A 25,744-nucleotide genomic window follows, 5' to 3' on the forward strand; every position below is an offset into this window, starting at 1 on the left:
TCAGGCTGGTGCTGCACTGCACACAATAGCAATGTATATCAAGCCAACCTGCTGAGAGACTTGGACCAGGGTCCAGGTCTTTCCCCTGACACGATCGCTGAGTTGCGCCGCACCACAGACCTGGCTCTCCGGGCCACCAAGCAGACTACCGGTGTGGTCGGGAGATCGATGGCGGCTATGGTGGCAACGGAGAGACACCTGTGGGTGAACTTGGCGAGCATCGAGGAGAAAGAGAAGGCCTTTCTTATCGATGCCCCAGTTTCACCCTTAGAATTGTTTGGCATATCCGTCAAGGCAGTGGTCGGGAAATTCAGAGAGGCTAAGGCGTGTTCAGTTACCTTTAGATCTTGTATACCACGCCCTGGCCCGTCTCGGTCTGATGACTGAAGGTGGGGCCAGAGAGACAGTGCTGCTGCTTGTGCGCCTCCTCATGCAATGAGAAGCAGGACCTCAGGGAAGTGATCCAGCAGAGGCAAATAACATCGCCTCCTTCCCCTTTTGAGGGTTATTACAGCTAGCCTCTTCGTCTTCCTTCCCCCTCCTCACGCAACATCAGGCCCTAGAAAGGGCTGGAATGATGTCTGACGGTCCAGCTTGGGCTTTTTGTTAGCAAGCACGCCTTTCAACATAATAACAGATGCGTGGTAGGCCTCTTCTTAATATGAAAGTTCACATGTCTGCGGCTTCCGCTCTCCAAATAACAGGTGTGAGCTTTGTTAGATCTCCTCCCAGTAGTGAGAATCGTTTTACAGAGATCTCAGTTCCCTGTAGCTCCATAGTTTTATTGTGGAAGAGTTGTTGGCATTCTTTAGCCTCCTCCAGCTAGCCTTTAGGAGGTAGAACATAGTTAGGCCAATTCCTTTAAATTTTTTTTAAAAAGGGCTAGTCGGCCTCCGTTCCCTCAATCCCCTATATTACTTGTGAAGCTGTTACAGGGCCGCTGTTGCTACTTTGTCCTAGTTATATACAATAGCACATCTAGCTTAGCGGTAGCTGGAGACGTGGGCCTTTCTGGTTCAAGCCCCCTCTGCTAGATTAAAATAGGAAGTATATCCTTCTTGGTTTCCTCTCAATTTGAGAGTCATTCTGTGCTTTACAGTGTTTCCGTCATCAGTCACGTTGAGGCCTTCCCCATTAGTGTCGCAGTGTCTCGTTCCCTGCTCTCAGGGAACCAGGGTTACAGTCGTAATCCGAGACGTTTTTCATATAATTTAAACAAATAATTTTGCCATTTCAGTAGATGCATATACTGTTATAAATATAAGTTATATATATTAATATATAGTTAAATATAAGTTATATCTTTTTTTTATTTTTATTTTTATTATATATAAAAAAAGAGAGAGAAACACTGGTGACTTACTCTTTGATGATGGGAACTAGTTGGGTTCCAAGGTTCTCACAGTAGAACCAACGTTCAAACAAGACATCTGTACTATTAACCACAAAGTACCTAGAGTAAAGTAAAAGGAAACGAAATATCACACATATTTTATCTTTTATTTATTATTATATCTAGCATCCATTAGTATCATGGTTCAGATAAGGTCACAGGAGAATGGAAGACGTAACATAGAATGGATGTGACTGGGAGTAGTATCCCGTACCTGAGGCCATCTGTCTCTGAACGAAGCCTCCTCCTCTCCACCACCAGCCCTACTGTGTTTGCCTGTCTCTGAGGGGAGTGGGGAATCCGTGCTGGAAGCAGGAACATCTGAATACAGCAGCAATAAGCTGGCTTTTGAGCATATAAAATGTCTTTATAGACTAAATTGGCTTTTGTTACATGAATTCAGCCTGTCAGACAATAACAATAGCAGAGCCATTTAAGAGGCAGCTCACACAGACAAATCTGGATTATTCTCACCTCTCCTTCTCGAATATGTACTTCTTTATGCTTGCCATTCTCTATCACTTTCAAAACCATGTCACCCCTCACCTGGTAAAAGAGCTGAGACACAAAGACAAGTGAAACAGGAATATTAGTGTTCTGTGAACTGTGGATAACAAATCTTTTAGCCTCATATGCCTTTATTTGAAATAAAGGGGTAAAGTACACTCTTATCATGTCTGTAATATCTAGAGAAAATACAGCCATGGCTCAGCTGGATAGTTTGCGCTGACCTCTGGTGATCAAAATTAAAACATTAACTAAAGAACAGAGTTCTGACTTGCTCACTAAACTATGTCATTTTTTGAAAGGGACTCAGCAAGAGACAGTTCTATTAAATTCCTGCTATGGTTTGATTTGAAAGCTGGCCACTGTAAAGGTGCTGTAAAAAAAATTGCCATTGAGGAAATTTCTCTACTTCCTGAAAGATACTAAGGAATTATTTGCAATTTACACATTTAAATCTTTTCACTTAGCAGATGCTTTTATCCAAAGTGACTTACAAATGAGAAATCCATTAGGTATATTTATCCTACGAAACATAAGAAATGCTGAAATTTAAAGTTTCAAAATTGCTCAGAGAAGTAGACCAGAGCTGAGATAAAAGATGAAAGGAAGGTTTAAGACATTAGTGAAAGAATGAGTTACAGTTTTCTATAGAAATAGTTGAGATAGGATTGTCTTGAGATTTGTCAAAAAAAAATAAAAAATAAAATAAAAAAATAAATTCAATAATAATAATACACAAGTCAGGTGCTCTTTTTGCCACCCTTAAAACTAGCCAATCAGAAATGTTTGTAAATCATTTTGTGTGTTAGGAAGTGCTGACATAAGGTTGGCTAACATGTCTTTGAAGGGCGGGGCTTTGGAGAGGTGATGAGTGGGTGAAGATAGAAAAATAGTTAAAGATTAAATTTTTTATAATCGCTTTAAACAAAATTCCTATAATCGCTCACAGCACCAACATAATATTACACATAGTGATTTAATATTTCACTTTTAGTGCCTTAATGTTATTATAAGCTGGTTGTTATGTACTTTATAGTGGCGTTACCTAAAACTTGCAAATAAATCAAAATTATAGTTCAGGGTGTTGTAGCCAAAAATGGTAAAATCACGAAAGACAATACAGTGTGGAGTGACACTAAAATATATTAGGTACAAACATGCTCTTAAAAGCAGGTAATTGCATCTTCACCTAGACTATTGTCCCCATTAAAAAAATGCAAAGTTTACTTGGAAAACTATTCCAGTCCGGAATAGTATTAGTAGAATGCAATGTAGTGCACGTTTGTGCTGTAAATCCTATAGCAACAATTAACGTGGAGAGCAATCAAGCTTCAAAGCAATTGTAGAAAATCTGCAAAAATAGCATTATCAATATTCAGATCATCTTTAGCTATGAGTTTTGCCCCCTTGTCCATTTTCTCTTCTGAGTCTCAAGCACTAACCTTTTGTAAATCTCATGGCTAATTCTGTTCTTATCAACTGTTAGCATTCTCGGTGCAGTCTGATTCCCAAAATTCAGATAATTTAATCAAGAGAAAATCAAGTCAGCTAGTCTTGTCATGTCATGTAAATTTGTAATTTAATTGGTAGTACATGTAGCACCTTACCTCTTCCCCTTCCTCAATGTGATAATCCTTTCTCACGTTTGGACCACCAACATACATAATATTCAACTGATAAAAAAACCTAGAAAACCATGTAAAGATAGGTGTTATTGTTTGTAAATGTGATTTAAAAACATATTTTTTTGTTTGTTGATCAAAGATCATTTCAACTTACATTAATTTGTTGCAAACAGGTGGTGAAAATGAACTTTCATTCTCAGCAATCCACTTGTCAATGTTTACATGAAGAGATTGGTTGGTCATTTTTCTCTCTAATTTGGGAATACAGCGAGATGCTTGAATTAATCTGTCCGGTTAGGCAGCAACTGAGCTTTGGATCACTACATCAGAGAATTTATGACTTTGAGTTAATTAGTAATAGGGGTGGTGTTCATGTATGCAGTATGTGACTGTGAGGTTGAAATCCATGTTTACACAGCAGTAACCTTTCAGTGCGGACACTGCAGCATAAACCTGGATTTCAAAATAGAGACCATTGTTTTACAGGTTTTTATGTGATATAAATTATTTACATTTGCATTTAAATGACTCACCATTAGACATTGAAGACCTGACATATGTGAATAAATAAAGTTTTGATTTTGGGCCAAAGATAAGCCTACCCACTACTAAAAATCAATAAACCAAATAGCGCTGTCAATAGATAAATTTTGTTAATTGCGATTAATCGCACACTTATCGTGAAACTAAGCATACACCATTTATCTTGATTAAAATATTCATTTTGTCATCATTGCTATATCCAACAAAGTAAACCATCAGATTGAAGGGTGATTCTCACAAAATAGTATTTTGCAAGTTTTTTCAAGGTACATTTTTGAAACGGACTGATATATAGGCCTCATTGATCTGAGTTTATAGTCCAATTATCCAGTAAGCAAATGCATTCAAACAATCAGTCCAAAACACCTCTAATGAAAAGAAAGACCACTGCTGTATGGCCAGATTATACGCAAACCACGTTTCTAGGCTGGATAAAGCAAGCCAGCTTCTCGCTTTAAAGTTTTGGTGGGTGTGAATTGTAATCAAGGTAAAGAGTCGTACAGTAAGCACGTGTTACTCCGTTATTATTGCTGCATTATTTTTGTGCTGTCATTTGATGAATCGATTCTACTGAATTTTTTTCTACTCAATTAATCACATTTTTTTCTGTGATTAATCGTGATTAATCGCAATTAATTTATCTTACTATTTATCTTTATCTAATATAGGTTCACTGTAAATGATTTCTGTTGTTTTCGCAGTAATACTGTATTCTCAACAATTCCCTACTGTAGGATCTGAATACAGCATGTTGTAGATTTTGTCATATTCCATATGGCGCAGGCTTCCAGTGCCAGAGGATGCAAAGCAGCCCCAGAGCATCACCGAGCCACCACCATGCTTAACTGTATTCAGACTGTTCTTTTCGGCATATGCTTCATTCTTCTTCCTCCAGACATAACGTTGATCCATAGGGCCGGAAAGTTCTAGTTTTGTTTCATCGCTCTACAGAACAGAATCCCAAAACTTCTGTGGCTTATTCAGGGTTTCTGCAGGTATCTTCAATTTAAATTTAATGCCTTTTTAATGCCATTTTTTTCATTTTTAATGCCATACACGACCCATGACTAACCACGGATATTATATGTATAAGTATATACATACATATATATATATATATATATATATATATATATATATATATATATATATATATATATATATATATATATATACAGTGCTATGCATAAGTTTAGACACCCATGCTAAAGTTGACTAAAAAGTGGAAAAAAAAATAATCTTTTGGAAATTGAACTTAATGCCTTAATTAAAAAATTAGGAAAAATCCAACCTTTAAGGACACCAATTTTCTTTGTGAATGAATAATGTATCGTAAATAAATAAATGTTCTTCCTTAAAATACAGGGTGCATAAGTCTGGACACCCCCATGTTAAATTCCCATAGAGGCAGGCAGATTTTTATTTTTAAAGGCCAGTTACTTCATGGATCCAGGATACTATGCATCCTGATAAAGTTCCCTTGGCCTTTGGAATTAAAATAGCCCCACATCATCACATAGCCTTCACCATACCTAGAGATTGGCATGGTTTTATTTCAGTTAGCCTAATAGCTGGTTTGATTTGCATTGAGAGATGATATTATGGAAAGTACTCCATGCCAATCTCTAGGTATGGTGAAGGCTATGTGATGATGTGGGGCTATTTTAATTCCAAAGGCCAAGGGAACTTTATCAGGATGCATAGTATCCTGGATCCATGAAGTAACTGGCCTTTAAAAATAAAAATCTGCCTGCCTCTATGGAAATTTAACATAGGGGTGTCCAAACTTATGCACCCTGTATTTTAAGGAAGAACATTTATTTATTTATGATACATTATTCATTCACAAAGAAAATTGATGTCCTTAAAGGTTGGATTTTTCCTATTTTTTTTTAATTAAGGCATTAAAGTTCAATTTCCAAAAGATGATTTTTTATTCCTCTTTTTAGTCAACTTTAGCATGGGTGTCTAAACTTATGCATAGCACTGTATATATATATGTGTGTGTATATATATACAAATCTACAAATGAATGTAGAGGCAACATAAAGGCCAGTCTCACTGATACTAATACAGCTATTGATATCTGGATAAAACGTATTTCTCCCCCCTAATTTTAAACATTAATTATAGCCATCCAACATTACAGTGTAATTGAAAGCTATCAATTTTTTAACATTAGGCTTAAAAAAAAAAGACAACTTTTAATTTAAGGGACCGTTCGGTATTTATGGAAGGGGCCACCGGAGGAAAATAGGGGAGGGTCATGTCTTTTTATTCTTTGTTGAGGGGAGGGTCATCCAACTTTTTTTAGTCTAGGGGGAGGGTCACCCAACTTTTATATTCATTAAAACAGCAACATTTCAAAGTGGCTTGTTTGGTGCTATTTTTTTCCATTTAGCTCCATGTTGATCTCGCGTTATCAGCCCCCCTTCGATATCAGATGGGTCTGACCCAACAAAAATCCAGTTTGGCGCTGTTTGACAGTGTGCGCTTCAGTACGAGCTTAGAAAAAGTGCATCATGTCAGAACAGAATGCCAAAGAAATGTTTACCCGGCAAAGCTTTAAAGCACGAGCAAATAATGAACTTTTGTTAAGTGCACAGTGTCCTGTGAGTAACTCTACCGGCTGCATTAACATGTGATGTGAACGTACGTCGAGTTTAACAGTATTGGGACTGAGGCGCCAGAACTGCAGCTGATAGAATGTGCGCTGTAGCGCGATACTACCATATTTTAGTTTCCATTCTTATTTTGTTTCCACGATGTGTAAGATGTAGGGCTACCACCAGCCGCGGCGCTACCATTGGGCCCGGGTGGGCATTTAGGTCCGGGCCCACCCATTTTCTATAGCCTATGGTTTTGTACGTTTCTTCATTCGGATCTATTTGCGATGATCGATCCAAATTCTAAACAAACAGTTTACATGCTTCGTCCTTGTTACATTATTCATTAAGATAATAATTAATAAATGCACGCATAATTATCAGTGAACTTGATAAATGTTGCAGATATGTTTTACATGCATGCACAAACAAATGCCTTTCAACTTGTGTGTGCAAAATTCAGAATAAAATGAATGTGCAGCAATTTGTACAAATACAGAGTCTGTAGGCCTACTGTGTTGTTACCATTAAATAAGCTCATTTAGTTTCATTTTTGTTAAAATATAATAATGTTATTTTTTCATCTATGTTGATTATGAAAAGTGAACCGCACACACGAGTATACGCAATATCGAGAGACATGGAGCGGGTCAGACATGATTTTGACCACTTAATTAAGTTTTGTTTTGCAGAAAACGATTTTTTAAGTGAATTTCGTTTTGTATAAATTGTATCTTAATTTTATTTTTTTTATTTTTTTTTATCAACCAATTGCCAAATACCAAATATAGCAGACAACACAATCATAGAGGCGCCCGCGTGGTCACTTGCACTGCTCGTAAACAGGAGCGCATCTCATCCTAACTTAACGAAACTCAGCATATGCCTCACATACATGAAATATACCTTAAGAAAGCTTGAAATGTCTTTTTAACAATTTAAAACGAAAAGAAATAGGCTACTCTCTGGTTATGTAATGGTGTGCATTTCTCTCTACACACTGTAAAAAAGAATACATTGATTTTATATCTAATTAATAAAAATGAGGCAACAGATTACAAGCAATATTATTAATTAAATTTAACAAATTAGAATTGAGTAATAATTAATCAAATGAATTCCTTAAAAGTTAACCATTTAAAATGAGTAAAATTTACAAAATATCTTTTATTGCCAACATTGAAGACACCTGGTGTTAACAAGCAGAATCACTGAAGGAGAAAACCATAATTAAAGTTACCATTGTGGAGATCAGTGTGTGTTTTAGTTGGGCTCTTGACCTTAAATTATTAACTTTAAGTTTTGTTTGGCTGCTGTACATGAATTATAACAGCCAGATGAACAAATAGAAAAGGTGATCTGATGGTGTTGGTTGTGTTTTAACATAATCATTATTTCACAATTATTTGACCTGAATCACTGAACCTCATATAGAGTCCAATTTATGAGTTAAGTTAACTTTATTAATTACAGCAGTATAATATGTTTAGCCTTTTCAATGAAATCCAAATGATCAAATAAATAATAAAAAATAAATAAATATATATGTTTTTTTTTTTTTTTTTTGGCACAAACACACATCAAGATTTTGCGTATGCATCTCAGCAATGGTGACAAACAGATCACCTCTGAACATAAGCTCATTATTTATTCATGCAGCAATGCATGATGGGAGCCATGAATGAGTTTTGATTGGTGGAACCCAGAATGCACTGCAACATGCTTTATTATTGTCACCATTGTTGAGATTCACAGGCTGATTATTGATGTCTGTGTCTCCTTTTTATGTCAGAGAAACTTTTTAGAAATTATTTGCCTTACATTGTAAAAGTTAAAAAATATTATGCCGTACAAGGCCAGTGCTGCTATAGTTAATAAAGTAAACCTAACTCATAAATTGGACTCTATATGAGGTTCAGTGATTCAGGTCTAATGATTGTGAATTAATGATTATGTTAAAACACAACCAACACCATCAGATCACCTTTTCTATTTGTTCATCTGGCTGTTATAACTCATGTACAGCAGCCAAACAAAACTTAAAGTTAATAATTTAAGGGTCAAGAGCCCAACTAAAACACACACTGATCTCCACAATGGTGACTTTAATTATGGTTTTCTCCTTCAGTGATTCTGCTTGTTAACACCAGGTGTCTTCAATGTTGGCAATAAAAGATATTTTGTAAATTTTACTCATTTTAAATTGTTAACTTTTAAGGAATTAATTTGATTAATTATTACTCAATTCTAATTTGTTAAATTTAATTAATAATATTGCTTGTAATCTGTTGCCTCATTTTTATTAATTAGATATCAATAAAATCAATGTATTCTTTTTTACAGCGCAGGCGTGTTCACTACTACGGAGATGGCGATCGTCAACTTCATCTTTACAGCTGTTGTTGCTGTTAATAAACTAAAAATAATAGGCTTTTAATTTTATTAAACAATAAATTAAATGAAATTTTTATTGTATTAAAAAAGCAACAAAAAATCCTTTTTATCAATATTGTGTGTGTGTGTGTGTGTCGAAATAATTTGTCCGCAGCTGCTCAAAAAAAACAAAACAAAAAAAGTCAAAAATCCCACTGTCAGTGTTTTGTAAGGAACAGGCAAATATGTTCAATATAGCAGGAGACATTTTAATTGTTTACTAATAAAACAGTTATTTTTTATGTCAGTGTCGGCTAGACAGATGAAGTTGACGACTCGCGATCTTCGCAGCGCTACCACATCTTTAAATCAGGCTATTATTTAAGTTAACATAAAATACATAGACCTACACCACAAAAACTAGTTGAGGATAAATTCGTTAAATTTGGGCGATTCCAGTGAATGGACGTGACATTTGCAGTCAAAACTTAAAATAAAAATTCTCAGAAAATGCATTTATTTGAAACGTCTGAAAGGAGTCAAGACATTAGAAAAATATCAGTCTACACATGCGTTTTATATTTAATATGAGGGAAATACACATGTGACGTGACACAAAAAAAATCTTTAACTTTTAGGTGGCAAAATATTTTTTAGTAATTCTATAAATTACACTGTGCAAACCAAAATATATATAGGCCTACCCACCGGATGAATAAAGATCGGCCTCCACAGAAAATTAAATTTTATATTATTTTTATTTTATTTTTCGTGTTTGCATTTATGTGAAAAAAAAAAAAAAAAATTTACGGACGTGACAGTTCTCCATTACGCACGGACATGACTGCTCTGAAGCGACTTTAAAAATTGCACAGAGACCTCAAACAGAAAGCACAAAGCCTTTCTTTAAAGTGAATTACATTTTTTTATTAATTTTATCTTAATTTTAATCAATGTTTCATCTGGATTTAATAAATAAGAAGTAGTCTAAATATAGTAGAAAATAGATAATCATGACACGGAGGCGCGGGCGAGTGAACTGGACTCTTGTCTCATAAATGAACCGAAACTCAGCGTAAGGTATGCTACTTGCCTCATAGACCTGAGAAATAGAAAGCTTGAAATGTATACTTTTAAACATGCAGAACAATTCAAAACGAAGGAAAACAGACTGCTTTCTCCTTATGAAATGTGCATTTCTCTCTGGCGCGTCCTGAGAAGATCGCGACGCATCGTCAACTTCATCTTTGCAGTAGACACAGAAAACACTTGTTTATTAAAAACAATTAAAATGTCTAGCTATATATGACATATTAATAATCATTACTTTTGCCGGTTCTTTGTGACAGCTTTTAGATGCTTTATTCGCAACGCCACCCACATGTTGAACGCGTCACACCACATCAGCACCGAAAACATGATTTTTTTTCAAATCTAAAATAAAAAATCGTGATACGAACCGAATCGTATTTGGTCTATCGTTACAGCCAGATGAGAAAGCAAGAGTTTATGGTTTAAAAAACAAACAAACAAAGGCTATCTGAACATCTTTGCCAAGCGCAAACCAGTACAGAATTAGGCTAATCAATAAATTATCGGGGAGGGTCATGTCTTTTTTCACAATCATTTTGGAGGGTCATAGAAAAAATTATTGCTGGCGAAGGGAGGGTCATGTCTTTTTTGACAACAGATCTCAAAACTCCTCCGGTGGCCCCTTAAATAAATAACGAACAGTCCCTAAGTGAACTCAACAAACAATCCTCACATAAACCTATAATAAATGTCATATTTACCTTTGACCTTCCTGTCTAACAGGTAGTACATATACAAAAATTGAATGAAGTTATCAAACAGCCTGCACAGCATAAATTATAGATTAAATATAGACTAATCCTTATTAAAGCTACAAGAGCTCTTTAGTCAATAGCAGTGAGTAATTTTCTCTGGTGCCTTTGTTCTGTGATTAACTTTACTGACAGAAAGCTTTATTGGCTGCTGTCCCTTTAAAACCAGCCGCTGCTGCACGACACATCTCACACGCGCCTCTCACAACTCACAACTCTCACAGGTCTCACACCTCTTTGCGTTCATTTAAGACTTTAGTTTATTTCACTAATTTAAGACAGCTCTTATTTTATGAGGATACTCACAAAACAGACATTTTGGCATAATTGTGTGTTATTGTTCGTTCAAGCGCGAAAGAGGTCCGTTTTCTGGCAAGCAGTCTGTGCGCACGATACTGGCGTGCATCTTTCTCTGTGTGTGTGTGTCACATAGACAGGACATTCACAGGCAGCGCGTTTAAAAGCATTTACATGAATAAGAGCGGGACCATATGTAACGCTACCTAAAGGATGACAAAAATTAAAGAATGCTGCGTTTTGCGTTAAATATTTTAACGCGTTAAACTGGACAAAAATAATCTCATGCGTTAACGCGTTAAAAAAACGCAAAGTGAGCTTCAATAGCGGATGCCAAGCTGATGAGAGAAAGTTACAACACATAGTTAATTGCTGTCTGCCTTTTACCGTCGATTTGTGGCTGTCAGACTGCATATGAGATTTTACGGCGTTGATTCCCGTGTAGCTACCCAATTTAAATACCTTTTTACAAACGCTGCAAAATTGTAATCCAACGGCCAAATTGTAATCCAAAAGACCACCAACGGCCTGCAACCATGTTTTAAAGGGCACCTATTATGCCCCTTTTCACAAGATGTAAAATAAGTCTCTGATGTCCCCAAAGTGTGTATGTGAAGTTTTAGCTCAAAATACCCAACAGATAATTTTTTACAGCATGTTTAAATTGTCATTTTTTGGGGCTCAGAAAAACGCACCGTTTTAGTGTGTATCCCTTTAAATGCAAATGAGCTGCTGCTGGCAGCCCATAGGGCGGAGCCTCGCGTGCTCGCGCTCATAGCCAGGACAATAATCTCATCTGATAGTATCAAAACAGAAACTCTCAGTAGGTGTTCATTTAGACCCGGAGTCGAGTCGGACAATAATGCCCACAGAGCCAGAGAACATACGCTGTATGGAGGTATAGTTTAGTTTAATCACGGATATAACTTATTTGTCATCTGCTTTTATCCACTATTAATACAAGCCAGCTGTAGCGGACCCCGCCCGAATGATGGCCAAAAATATACTGATGAGTTCAATGAAGTTTATTGTACATCACACAAAAGATGAAGCGTCAGTTTTACTCCAGAGAATCACTGTACGAGCTGAATAAACATAGTGCGCATTAAAGTCTTATCCATAAACTCTCTCTCTCTCCCTTTCATTATCATGGAACATACACACAGCGAAGTACACAAAACACTCGTTACAACTAACAGTAAACAAATATACACATCTTTTCAGTGGGTGCTTAATAAACTGGTAAACTTTATATCCGTAAAAGACTCAATGAGCTGTCATAAAGTGCGCGCTCTCACTTAATTTCTGCCGTGATCAATCACGTTAGGCCTGTCGCTTTGGAGCCTGAAAGCTGGATCACGAACAGTTGGTACTGATCCATCCTCGAGTAACAACCGGAGTAAATGAAGACTGCTATGTTCATTCTTACATCCAACAACAAAACACCTCAATCGCTTAGGAGACATTCTTGTCTACAGCTGCTCAAGCATCGAAACTCTGGTGGACTGTGTCCAGCTCACTCAGGGCGGGTCTATGCTCAAACTGCAGTGTCAATCAACAGTCGTGGGCGGTCCCAGTGCAAAGTGACGTCACATTGCCCCGAATCTGAGAACGGCTTGTTCTTAGACAGTGCTTATGATTTATGAAGATTTTAAAAAAGCACTGGGTGGATTTTTATCATTATAGGGTGGTTGTGTACACACACTGCCAACACACAACACATGTTCAAACACCATGTAAAAGTGAATTTTGCATAATAGGTGCCCTTTAAATTGTTTGTCTTCCTTGCACTTTACCAGTTTTCTTGTCTAGTCTTATTCCTGTTTTTCCTGCTGTTCAAAATGACTCGCGTCACCTCCGCAACTTTGCTCCGGCCGGAGGCAATCACCAAACTGGTTCCACGTGTTTATCACACTAACATACATATTTTGCGACAGCAAATAAAAATGATTAATTATGAAGGCTATATTCAAATAAATTGATAATATAACATTTTCTTCAAAACAATAAAAAAATTTAATGCCTGTAGGATTACAATTTAATGCTTTTTAATGCCATTTAAGGCCTTATTTATCGCAAAATCCATTTAATGACTTTTAATGCTTTTTAATGCCCCGCGGAAACCCTGTTATTTATATGATTTTGAGGGACTTTTCTTGTGCTTTTGGGTCAGTAGTGGTGTATGCCTTGGAGTTCTGGCATGGAAACCTCCTGAAGTGAAGTGAAGTGTTCGTGTAAGAAAAATATCCATATTTAAAACTTTATCGACTAAAATAACTAGCTTCCGGCAGACGGCGCATTGCTTTATGCCAAAAGAGTAACACTTGACCTGACGCACAACGTACTGACGAACACAGTTGCCCAGCCATGTTTGTTTGAACCGCGAGAGGCGTCAATTGCTGTCATTACGTTGTGCGTCAAGTTCAAGGGTTACTCTTTTGGCGTAACTTTATTAACCCCCGGAGACACGTGGAGCACTTTAATCATGAATAGATGGACCTCCAAAGACATATAGCCATTCACTGCATTATAAAGCTTGGAAGAGCCAGGACATTTTTTTATATAACTCCGATTGTTTTCGTCTGAAAGAAGAATGTCATATACACCTAGGATGACTTCACGGTGAGTAAATCATGGGCTAATTGTCACGGGTGACGATTAGGAAAGAGGCGGAACCTTTGATTCCGGCCGGAGTTTCCTATGGGGAGCTCTTCCCGTGTGGGACCCGCGAAGACTCCGGTTCCGGGTACACCGGGCAATGACGGAGATTATTATGAAAGATTGAGAACAGATGCGGGAGGAGAGTAAAGGCCTCATTATACTTCTGCGTCGGACCTACGGCGGAGCCTATACGCCGTAGGCAACGTGTTGGTTTTAATTTATACTTCTGCGTTTTTGTCTGCGTTGACGCGCACCTAGGGATGTGAAACCCTGAGGGAGGGGTTCTGGCAGACCAATCACAGCGCTTGCGTCCTCGTAGAATTGACGCGTTGTTACATTTTTGGAGAGGTGCACGTCAGGATACGCCGAAGGGTACGCGCGCTACACACAGCCTACGACGTAGCTACGGCGGCAGTTCGACGCAGAAGTATAAATAGGCCTTAAGCGGAACAGCGATTGGGGCGCGCATTGATTGGGGGTAACATAAAAAGGTATTACATTCACACCAAAGAAAGGTCAGCAGTTTAACGGAAGCTACTACAGTAATTGTTTTAAAGAGATGTTTTAATTAAATAAAGAGACTTTTGTACTTACTTTTGGTTGTCCTGTCTGCTGTGTCCTGCGGTTTAGCTCCTCACGGTGGTGTGTAAGTCAGGGGCGGTCGGCCATTAAGAGCCCACCCCGACCTGTGACATAATTACAATTTTTGGGTGAACTATCCCTTTAACTTTGAACTTGCGAACTAACGTTATGCTTCCAACGGTGTCTCTAGGAACATTTAGTGCCTTCGCTATCTTTTTATATCCTGTTCCTTGTTTGAGAAGGCCGATGATATCTTCTCTTAACTTTTTGGACGACCATTCTTTTGACTTAGTCATATTTCTAACATGCAGTCAAACATGTCACACTCAACAAACCTAGCCTGTTCAGATATTCCATGCGTTCTAGCTCAGGCACACCTGATGCAACTAAACAAGGGCATGTGACAACATCTGTTTTGCAGATTTGTGCTGTTGTGAGGGATTCTATTCAGGTGGTTGAATAATTTTGAGACTGCAGAAGTCATTCAAATTTGCATTTTCAGTTGAATTTGGGGAAACCACTTGAAACATTTGTCTTGAGCTATTTTAATTACTTTTGTTTGATTTGTTCATTGCAAACAGCTTAAAGTCTGTACATTTTCCCAATAAACCTGATTTGCAATGGGGGTTGAATAATTTCGATTACATCTGTATATATGTACATATACAGTAGCTCCAAGAAGAACATCATGTGTTGTCATCTTGAAATTATAGTAATTACAACATGCGTGCTTGCAACTCCAACCCTAATCAAGCACACCTGAACCAACAAGTGATTTTAAAGATATGTCCAATCAAAAAAACAAATTTTGGTGCAAATTCATATTGTCACATGGTAAAAGCTAGCTAAAGCTATGCTGGATGCAAAACCATGAACAAAACTACAAAAGGAAACAAAGAAAACAAATAAACAAAAACAAACAATTCGTTTTTTGTTTTTTTTGCAAATGTTAGTGGGTCTGCAGAAATATGAAAGGAGTTTTTAATTTGCACTTTTTGTTTGGACCATCAGACAAAAAACAAACAATCAATCAAACAAACAAGCACATTTTTAATGTCTGGGCATTTCTGTGAATGTTTCAAGCAACTGAATCCATGGGGTTGCAGTCATGATGATGATGCAGTGGCACAACTCCTTAATTAGTTCACGACAGAGCCTTAAAGCTACACTGTGTAGGATTTACTCCCATCTAGCGGTGAAATTGTATATGACTACCAACCAGTGATGCGCGGGTCAATGTATAAACAACCCGCACCTGAACGACGTTTTCAACTAACCCGCCCGCAACTCGGACCACGAAAATATTGTACCCGACAATGCAAGCAAGATGGCGCCGCTGTGTTTGTGTTTGGTACGCCGTCCTTTTCTGTTATTTTTGCTAGCGATCATTGTGCTAATCCCTGTTTTCATCCGCAATGTGTCATCGATATTTGCGTACGACCGCCTGACACTGTTACAAATACGCGGTAACATGACCACCAACTTGCCTGGATTTGCCGGAGATTCAAATCTACCGCCATTCCTAGCTTCCGTGCCGGCCTATCTGTGGCGTCCTATTTGTTTGTCGCCTCGCAACAGGAGACGCAGGAGACGAGGAAAGAGAGGCGGTTTTCATGTAAAAATCAAAGAATACCTGGCATCTTGTTCCGTCAACATGGGTGTTTCCGGCTGCTTCAAGAATATATCCGAAGGTTATGGAGGGTTTGATCTACATCTACATCGCTTTCTACAGTACAGCTGCCGATGGCTCCCACCGGTTCTCCCAGACACCTGCTGTCCGCTTCCTCTTCGCCGGCCTGCGCGGATGCACCGGCAGGGCAGCGTGAAAGAGAATCTTCCTCTCAGCCGTGCAGTTCCTCGCCAGACTGGAAACAACAGACCGGTGCGTGCAGCTCTGTTGAACGCTCGCTCAGTCACAAACAAGACGTTTGTCCTGAATGACTTCATCTCCACTCGCGAGTTAGATGTCTTCTTTCTGACGGAGACCTGGATTAAACCAGGTGACAACAGCGCTTTTTCTGAGCTCCTCCCCCCTGGCTATTCTTTCCTGAATGCACCGAGAGTGACAAGCCGTGGAGGCGGGCTTGCCACAGTGTACAATCAGAAAAACATAAACTGTCGCTCCATCTCATGTAAGAACTACAGTAGCTTTGAACTGCAGTTATTCCTGATACAATTGACACCCCCTACACTGTGTGCTGTTCTATATCGCCCTCCTAAATATAATAAGGATTTCATTTCTGAATTTACTGATTTTCTTGCTGATGTAATGCCAAAATATGATAATTTTCTTATTTGTGGGGACTTTAATATTCATGTTTGCTGTCCATCCAGTCAATTAGTTAATGATTTTCAAAACCTGCTAACCTCCTTTGATCTAACTCAGTCAGTGAATGCTCCCACACACAAACATGGTCACACGCTAGACCTCATAATTTCACATGGCTTCCCAATATTAAACACAGAAATACTGGACACTTGCATTTCAGACCACTTCCCCATTATATTTGATTTCACGCCCCCCTCACCTCCAGCAAGATCCCTTGCCCCAGCTTGTAGCCGCCGTATCATCACTTCTACTACAGCTGATGAATTTGCTACTGCCTTTATGAATTCAGGTTTTCATGCCCTTTGCGAAAGTCCACCTCTGTGCCCTGAGGAATTCATCTCTTCTTTTTATTCCACCTGTTCAGAAATTTTGGACTCAGTTGCACCCTTAAAGCTGAGGTCCATCAAACAGTCCCTCCAGTTTTTCGCGATTCCGCGATCGCTGAATACAACGCAAAATCAACAAATTGTCGCATTTTTTTGCGATCCTGCATAATTCCTAATTTAACCGCAAAATAATCACAAAAATGAAAAATACCTCACAAAACATTAAATTATAATCACCCAATTGAAATATCTCTAGTTTAATTAAAGTTTCAATGCATTTTTACGTGGATACAGATGTTGCGGGGAAAGGGGAAACTCCTTTTCCTCGATTTACTGAAGCCTGTAATGTAAAACGCATTTAAACCACAATCGCCGTCCCCGTGCAACAGGGCCACACCAGGCGGCACGTCACCATGGTTACAGATGGCAAAGAGATGCATTTTTCCTTCCTTTCCAAGTACAGGGATGCAAACAGCGCGCTTTTCGGCCCCTCCCGCTTTTTTTTGGGTGACAAATTCATCTGAAGCCTATTTCATAGCTTAATGTGAGGGACAGAAGTCTATTTACATCATTAAAGTTTACGAAAACTCGTTTTCCCTCCTTTGCGGCTGTCAATCATTCTCCATTCAGTATTCAAACATCGCGCGCGCCTCGTCCGGTTACAGCAGCATACATGCACGGTAAAACTCTCTCCAATATGATATTCACATTATAATGCTTGATCTGTAGAGAAAAGGCTGTGTATTTGCATAAAATGACTTTATTTTGTTGGAGTTTGTTGCTGTTTTTAAACGACTCGCGCTACCGTGTGCCTGTTAGATCACACACATCACAAGGACTCGGCATCACACGCACAATAACTGGAATTTAAAACTGTGAAGAAACAAATGATCAATAAACTGTTGGACAGATAGACACTAGGATTTGTGCACTCGACATTTCTTCGCTTTGTGCCGTGAACTTATAAATGCGCATTTGTGCAGCGCTGCACACTGTGACTCCATGTTGCTTTGAGCACATCATTCTGCGCCCGCGATGCGCATACGCGCTTTGTGCGCTCTGTTTTGAAGCGTTTCATATTTTCATGGTTTTGCGCACTGAAAGATTATTAAAAGCCTATATTTTTGTATACCTAGCCTGCACAATACATTTAAAATAAGCATAATTTAATTGTATGTTATTTCTGTGTAGTGTAGTGTAGGCTATATAAATATACACACTTCTGAATTCTTGACATTCATATATAAATATAAAATTGTGAAATGTATGATTGCCTGATTGAATTTCAGTATATTTTCCTGCTTTTTTGTCCTTCGCCAATCACATGCCTGATTACTACACCTGCTGTTAATATTTACATAGGTCAGGTAAAAAAAATTGCCCATAGGTTGTTTCAAAAGTTTTTAATTTGATGAGAATTTGATTAGACCAAAATAAACAAGTTTTATGCATTTTGTTTGTGATTTGTGTCATGTATGACTATTGTGCATCTGACATAATACTATTATTGTAAATGTGATGTCCTAATTATAAAATATAAAAATCGCAAATTTTTTCGCAAATTTCTGGAAATTACCAGAAAAAATCACACAAAAAAAATCGCGAAATCCTGGAGGGACTGATCAAACCTAAACCAGATTGCTGGTTGAATGACACCACACGCGCCCTGAGGAGGCGCTGCAGACAGGCTGAACGGAGGTGGAAAAAGGACAAGCTGCATGTGTCCCTGGGTATTCTGAGAGTCTGTCTTTCTGATTATCAAATTGCTGTTAAAGAAGCCAAATGTAAATACCTCTCATATGTCATTTCCAATAGCTGTAATCGGCCCCAAGTCTTGTTTAGTACAATTCAGTCTGTTACAAATCCATCTGTTAACGTGTTTGAAAATGTATCTAAATCAACCTGTGACGAGTTTCTCCATTACTTTATTGACAAAGTGGCCTCAGTTAGACAGAGTGTAAACAGCAGTATAGCTGTTGGTTCATACGTGCACCTATTACCTCCTTCTCCTCCTGCTGTTTTTGATGTGTTTGAGCCAGTGTCACTCTTTCAGCTCTCCAAAGTTGTCCAGAAGCTGAGATCTACCAATTGTTCCCTGGACATTGTTCCATCTAGAGTGGTTAAACAGGTTTTTGACACAGTAGGACCATGTCTTCTCTCTTTTTTCAACGCCAGCCTTAGCTCAGGGTCTGTCCCAACTGTTTTTAAGCAGGCTGTGGTCAGGCCACTAATCAAAAAACCTAATCTTGACCCATCAGTTCTCTCAAATTTCAGACCAGTGTCCCATCTGCCTTTTCTCTCTAAAGTTCTCGAAAAGCTCGTCTTCATACAACTTCAATCATTCTTGGATCAAAACCATATTTTTGAAAAATTTCAATCCGGTTTCAGGGCACGCCACAGCACAGAATCTGCACTGTTAAAAGTGCAGAACGACATCTTGCTATCCTTGGACGCTAAAAAACCTGTGCTGTTGGTAATGCTGGACCTTACTGCAGCATTTGATACGGTGGACCATTCTATCCTCCTGACCCGTCTGGCCCAGCAGGTGGGCCTTCAAGGACCCGTGCTGCAGTGGTTCAAGTCATATCTAGCAGATAGAACTTTTTCTGTGATGATCAATGATCTCTCTTCCTCTCTAGCCCCATTTTCCTCAGGTGTGCCACAGGGTTCCATCCTCGGCCCTGCTCTATTTTCCTTGTACATGCTCCCCTTAGGTTCTGTGATATCCCGGCATAATGTCTCTTTCCATCTATATGCAGACGATGTACAAGTCTTTCTGCCAGTTGCCCAGAACTCCCCAGACACACAGTCCATCCAGACATGTCTGCATGATATTAAACATTGGCTGTCACAAAATTTCCTCTGTCTAAATCAATCAAAGACTGAATTTATCCTATTTGATGCCTCTAGTTCAACAAAGGCAGCTCCTGATCTTACACCTCTGACCACCCACCTTAGTTTTGTAGTCAGGAATCTTGGAGTGATTTTGGACAGCAGTCTGAAGCTCGATAAACAGGTAGACTCTGTGATCAGATCAAGTTTCTTCCAGCTTCGCCGGTTGGCCAAAGTCAAACCATTCCTCAGCTGTAGTGACCTCGAGAAAACAATCCACGCTTTTATTAGTTCACGCTTGGACTACTGCAATGCCCTCTACATCGGGTTAAATCAGGCCTCTCTGCACCGTCTACAGCTTGTGCAGAATGCAGCAGCCCGGCTTCTTACCAACACCCGTAAACATGACCACATCACTCCTGTCCTGTACTCTCTCCACTGGCTCCCGGTCGAGTTCAGAATCCAGTTTAAGATCCTACTGTTTGTTTTCTGCTCCATCCATGGCCTTGCACCTCTCTATCTGTGTAACATGCTGACCCATTACCAGCCCAGCAGAGCCCTGCGCTCCTCTGAACTACATCTGCTGGTGGTCCCACGGTCCAGGTGCAAAAAGTGGGGTGATCGTGCCTTTGCGGTAGCGGGGCCAAAACTCTGGAACGCTCTGCCCCTGGAATTACGCTCCATCATGGACCTGCCCCTGTTCAAGGCCAGGCTGAAGCACCATCTCTTTAGATCGGCCTTTGACACCTGATGGACAACTGATTAGCATAATGATTTTATAGATGTGTTGTATTTTATTTTATTGTATTGTTTTGTATTTCACTCATTTATTTTTCGTCTTTACTTTTGTCTCTGTCCAGCGCTTTGATCAACTTTGGTTGTTGTAAAGCGCTTTATAAATAAAAATTGATTGATTGAATTGATTGACCCGCTTCCTGACCCGCATTTTTTAAAAGTAGTAAATGCTCATCGTAGTGTCATTGGGCTATAGATGCAGGAACTAGTGGTGCGGGGGGGGCTCTCCCCCGACTTTCCCAACAAAAATCCCGCCCCCTCTCAGAAAATACATAAAACTGACATTACTGAGCTATATGCGTTTAAAAGTAGCCTATTAAAATGGTACCATGGCATTGCTCAGTTCAACGTGTTGGGAAATCGGGCATTTTGTCCCGCGTCAGCATTTATTCAAAAGTTAATAACGCTCAACATTCAAAAGGTAAATAAGGATTTCCCACTTCTCCAACACGTCGCTCGCGAGCTACCAGTAGCTCGTGGCCTCATTGGAGGTATAGCTCGCCAAGGGCCGTTCACATATCGCGTCTTTTGCGCGCTCAAGTTCGTTATTTCAAATAATAACAGACGCCACGGGAAAATCGGACCGAATTCTACTATTAATAATACAAGATAAGCTAATGTGCATTGTAAATGTCAGTAATTTATCTTTTTTTGACTCATTCTTTTTATAAAAATGATTTAAAGGCTGAAATATGCGAGGTTTATCTTTTTATAAAAACTCTTTTGTCAAAACTTTATTTGAACTTGTACATGTTAGTAGTAGATAACATGTTGCAAGACACTCCTTTAAAATTTGACCCGACCGTCCGCGACCCGAATATCATTAAAAATATTTTTGGATGACTCGTAACCGCGGCTAACCGCGGGTGACCGCAGGCACCCGCTCATTTTGGATCAACCCGCGCATCACTGCTATACCAACTGAATATTACTTTCTAGCTCCTCCCTTTCCGAAGGCGTTTTAACTCCTACGGTGGCTGTATTATTTCAAATCTGCCAGCAAACGCGAGCAAATCTCCCTCTCGCATTCGTCACGGTGCAACTGCGTGTAAAAACACGAAAGGCGAAGTTTGTATGTCCCTCTTTGTCTAATGTATTTTCAAGATGGATGCGCAACATGGCATCCGCCATTCGAGCGACTCGCTCGTATGTATTCTAAATGGCAGATTATACACTTACGAGAATACTTAATTTGTTGGTTGAAGTGATTACACATTAATGAGAACGTAAAATTTTGAAATAACATGTTTTTTGCTAAAAATCAACTTAAAATATTACAAAGTGTAGCTTTAACGAGCTGTTTAAAAATGTCCTTGCCATTAGAATGTAATAAAAAAAAAAAGGCTCATGAACCATATATAAAAAGGTGGAAGTGAAACCGGGTGTCTTCCTCATTAACATTACATAACCTCTTGTTTCCTCATAGAAGCTATGTTGTATTGTCCAGCCAACTGTATTTGAATTAATGAAACAAAACAAAAATGACATGTGGTAGCATTTATGAATACCATACCACATTATTAATGCATCATTCGAAGTCGAAAATATAAAATCTATTTCTGTGTTAGGTGTTCATGAAAAGGATTGTGAAATGAAAAGGAAAGCATGATCTACAGATTTCCTACAGTAGTTATATCATTTCCACTGAAACCCTTATAAGGGTATACCCTTATTCAATAAGCAAAACGTTTTTCAAAAATTGCAATTGTGACTACAGGAGTGTCAGAATTATCTGTTTGAATTATGAAAAATTAAAAAAACTTACCAAACTGAGGGTGAAGTGGTAGCTTTGTATACAAAAAGGAAGTGATATGACCTTAGTTCTGTCTGATGCATGAATTCCTCATTTGCAGGGAATGCATTAGAGATCACGTTGTCAGTCATCTTTTATATCAAATCCTTTCTAAGGCAATAACTTAAAACCAGAAATGAAGGGCTTTGAAGAGCCAAGATTTTATATAAGCTGTGAGGAGACTTTCAGCAGAGAGGCCCTCAAACAGCTGAAAAGTGTTAAAAAAACACAAGAAGAGATTTCTCGCAAAAGCAACACAATCAACAAAAGATTCATAGCAGAATCTTTTTTTTTTTATTATGATTTGTTTTTAATTAGTGTAAACTTTGAACAAATATTGGGTCACGTTTTAACTATGTACTTACTATTAAGAATAATATTTGTTAGGTACAATGTACTTATTGTGTTCATATTGTATTGAAAAACACTTTTGCAGCAATTGTGTGATACGGGTAATGTTACAGACAGGTTTTGTGGCATATGGTTAGGTGTAAGGGATGGTTAAGGTGTAAAGGAAGAATCAACAGTGTAATAGATTTAATAACAGAAATGAATTACAGTCAAGGGCGAAATTGTCAATCACACATTGGGGGGGACAGCTGTGGGACTTTTTGTGTTGGCGCATGCACACATTTTTTTAATCAAAATAAAATAAAAGTCAGAGTCCGAACACTTAACAGCATACAACAGTCATGCTGTTAAAGGGATACTTCACCTCTGGAAAAATGAATGTGTATTTAAAATAGGTCATTTATGTAGAATAAATGTGAAGAAATTTTTGAATTTGGAGCTTTCTAGACTGAGAAAAGCCAGAAAATGAGGATGGTAACCCATTTAGCTTTATCCTACTACTCAGCTTTCTCCACAGAACAAGAGTCTGCTAGCTTAGCTTCCAAAGAAAGACGGCTGACACTGTGTGTACATTCTGTGAGTGAGATCCCACCCTCTATGGGCGGGTTGAAAACATGCGGAACAGCCCCTACTACTGGCTGTAGTCTTTAGCCTCTGGCCAAAAAATCCTCCCATGACGCAATATGACGATTTTTGAGTCATCGGAGGATTTTTTCCAGACAAAAAAATACATAAATCTCTTGTCTCAGGGGGATATGAGGGTGGAAAGCACGGTAATTAGAAAATACTACATTTTTTCTACTAATACAAAGCTTAATGCTAAATCCTGAAGTATCTCTTTAAGTGTACTTGGTACCTCTAGGGGGGTCCGGGGGCATGCTCCCCCGGAAGAAAATTTTGTACATTTTAAAGGTAAGTTCATTAATCTGGTGCACTTTGAGTCACCCGAATCCACTGTTAAAAATAAATAATCCACCCGCAAACCGCCCGAACCTATGATATTCTCTGATTTAGATATCTGCATCTGATCATCACATTACAATTATTCAAATTCTTAGTGTTAAGCATGATAATATGGTAACATATAACACTGACATAGGCTGATTTAAAATGAACATTTATTTAAAATAAAAGACTGTCTGTCCGAGTTTTGTCGAGAGCCGGAGGCGGCACGAAATTTGACGGAGGCGGCCGCCTCATAATTCTCTATGCAGGAAAAACTCTGGCAATATCCATAAATGGAAACTTTACAACTGTACTTCGGTTTCTTTGTGAGGACACCGCCGTCACCTGCCATGTCTATCAGCTCGCTTTCGGGTTAAACTTTCCACGACTGCGCAACTGGGTTATAGGTTGCCAGGTTGAGGTGACAAACGGGTTGAAATTGTATATGGTGTGTGGATTGTGTGAATATAATGCATTTAAAACAAGATCTGGCAACTGGTCAACATTAGACAAACATATTGGTCCGATTATTCATAAAGGAGTTTGGGCCATGCAAATTATGGGAGTTTCCCGGGAGAAATAACAAACCGGGAGGGGTCCGGGAGATAGGGCTAAAAAACGGGAGAAACCCGGGAAAAACGGGAGTGTTGACAGGTATGGTCAGATTTCACGCTCCTAACTCTTCTTCTGTTTGGTTTTTCCAAACTCACTGACGGTGCACAAGCTACTAAAGGTATAGGGAAAACATGACATGGATTTCAGGAGAAATAGGTTTTGTTAATGTATAGTGTAAGGCCAGTCGAATGGATTTGGGAAATGGACCGGCCGGGATTTTATATTTTCGGAGCTGGAAAGAAAGACGTATTTGCAATCACATTGATATTGCCCGCATAATCATACAGTATGATCAAGTATTGGGGGGGACAAATTGTCCTTCTTTGAATATTGGGGGGGACGTGTCCCCCTGTCCCCCCATAGAATTACGCCTATGATTACAGTTGTAGTAATTACATATTCAATTCAATTCAATTCAATTCAAAAACGTTATTGTCTATCCCCACAGGGTTAGAAAATTGTCTTTAGACAAAGGCTCAACAAACAATACAATAACAACACATCAATTTTTAAAACCAAAACCTACACAATTATTATGAAAAACATAAGATTCATCTTAAGATCCCATTTAAAATACCAATAGCAGTTGGAATAAAAGTCTTCTTAAATTTGGCCTTTTTCACCAAACTTTATACCGTCTGCCAGAAGGAAGTAACTGACGTGCTATTCAGGGGATTAGAAGAATCTGTCACAATAACAGAGGGTTTCCTTTTTACTGCCACCATGATCCGTAAGAAATCCTTGTTTTTCCCCAATTATTTTACTAGCCAAATTTATAATCTTTAAGAGTCTGTTTTTACTCTTAAAGCTCCAGTCTGTAACTCTTTTGGGTTAAAAATTATCCAAAATTAATTTTTGAGCAAGTACATAACCAGCCAGTGTTCAAAACTATCTGCTTGCCTTAGCTCGATTCAAAACGGTAAGCTTGTAATAATGTTTTTAATTCAAGTGGTACTTGTGGATTTCCGTGGGAAATTCGAGCATGTCTTTGCGTCATTACGTCACATCTGTACACATAAAGAAGGTGTCTTGGCTAGTAGGCTATAATGCTTGTGCGGATGTTGGAGGTGGAGATTTATAGCCTTTTCTCACAGCACTTGATATAATTAAACTTATTTGATGGCGGATCCAGAAAGGTTCAAACGACAATCACCAGTGACAACTGGAGATTTACCCGTTGTAAAATGCAAAAGACTTTGGACTTTGGAGTGGCTACAGAAAAAAAGGGACTGCAAGGGTAATGCAGATGTAATGTAGTCACGCAATGCTGATGTTGTTAACATTAACAATTTGAGATCAAAGTATAATTTGCACGGTTTGACGTGATA

The 25,744-nt window shown here is 38.6% G+C and overlaps 1 protein-coding gene across 1 annotated transcript in view; it reads right to left on the minus strand.

Annotated features, from left to right (window-relative positions):
• haao (3-hydroxyanthranilate 3,4-dioxygenase) overlaps positions 1-22,526 on the minus strand; it is a 57,355-nt gene extending 34,829 nt beyond the window's left edge. The window contains exons 1-7 of the mRNA XM_079855534.1: positions 22,479-22,526; positions 14,444-14,535; positions 3,680-3,776; positions 3,508-3,586; positions 1,868-1,951; positions 1,608-1,714; positions 1,364-1,453 (exon numbers count right to left, since the gene is read on the minus strand). Of these exons, the coding sequence (XP_079711660.1) occupies positions 1,364-1,453; positions 1,608-1,714; positions 1,868-1,951; positions 3,508-3,586; positions 3,680-3,768 (449 nt within the window). The 5' untranslated portion in view covers positions 3,769-3,776; positions 14,444-14,535; positions 22,479-22,526. The remainder of the gene's footprint in view (positions 1-1,363; positions 1,454-1,607; positions 1,715-1,867; positions 1,952-3,507; positions 3,587-3,679; positions 3,777-14,443; positions 14,536-22,478) is intronic.
• Positions 22,527-25,744: the final 3,218 nt, after the last annotated feature.

This window comes from Squalius cephalus, assembly GCF_949319135.1.
Source record: "Squalius cephalus genome assembly, chromosome: 21".
Lineage (NCBI taxonomy): Eukaryota > Metazoa > Chordata > Actinopteri > Cypriniformes > Leuciscidae > Squalius > Squalius cephalus.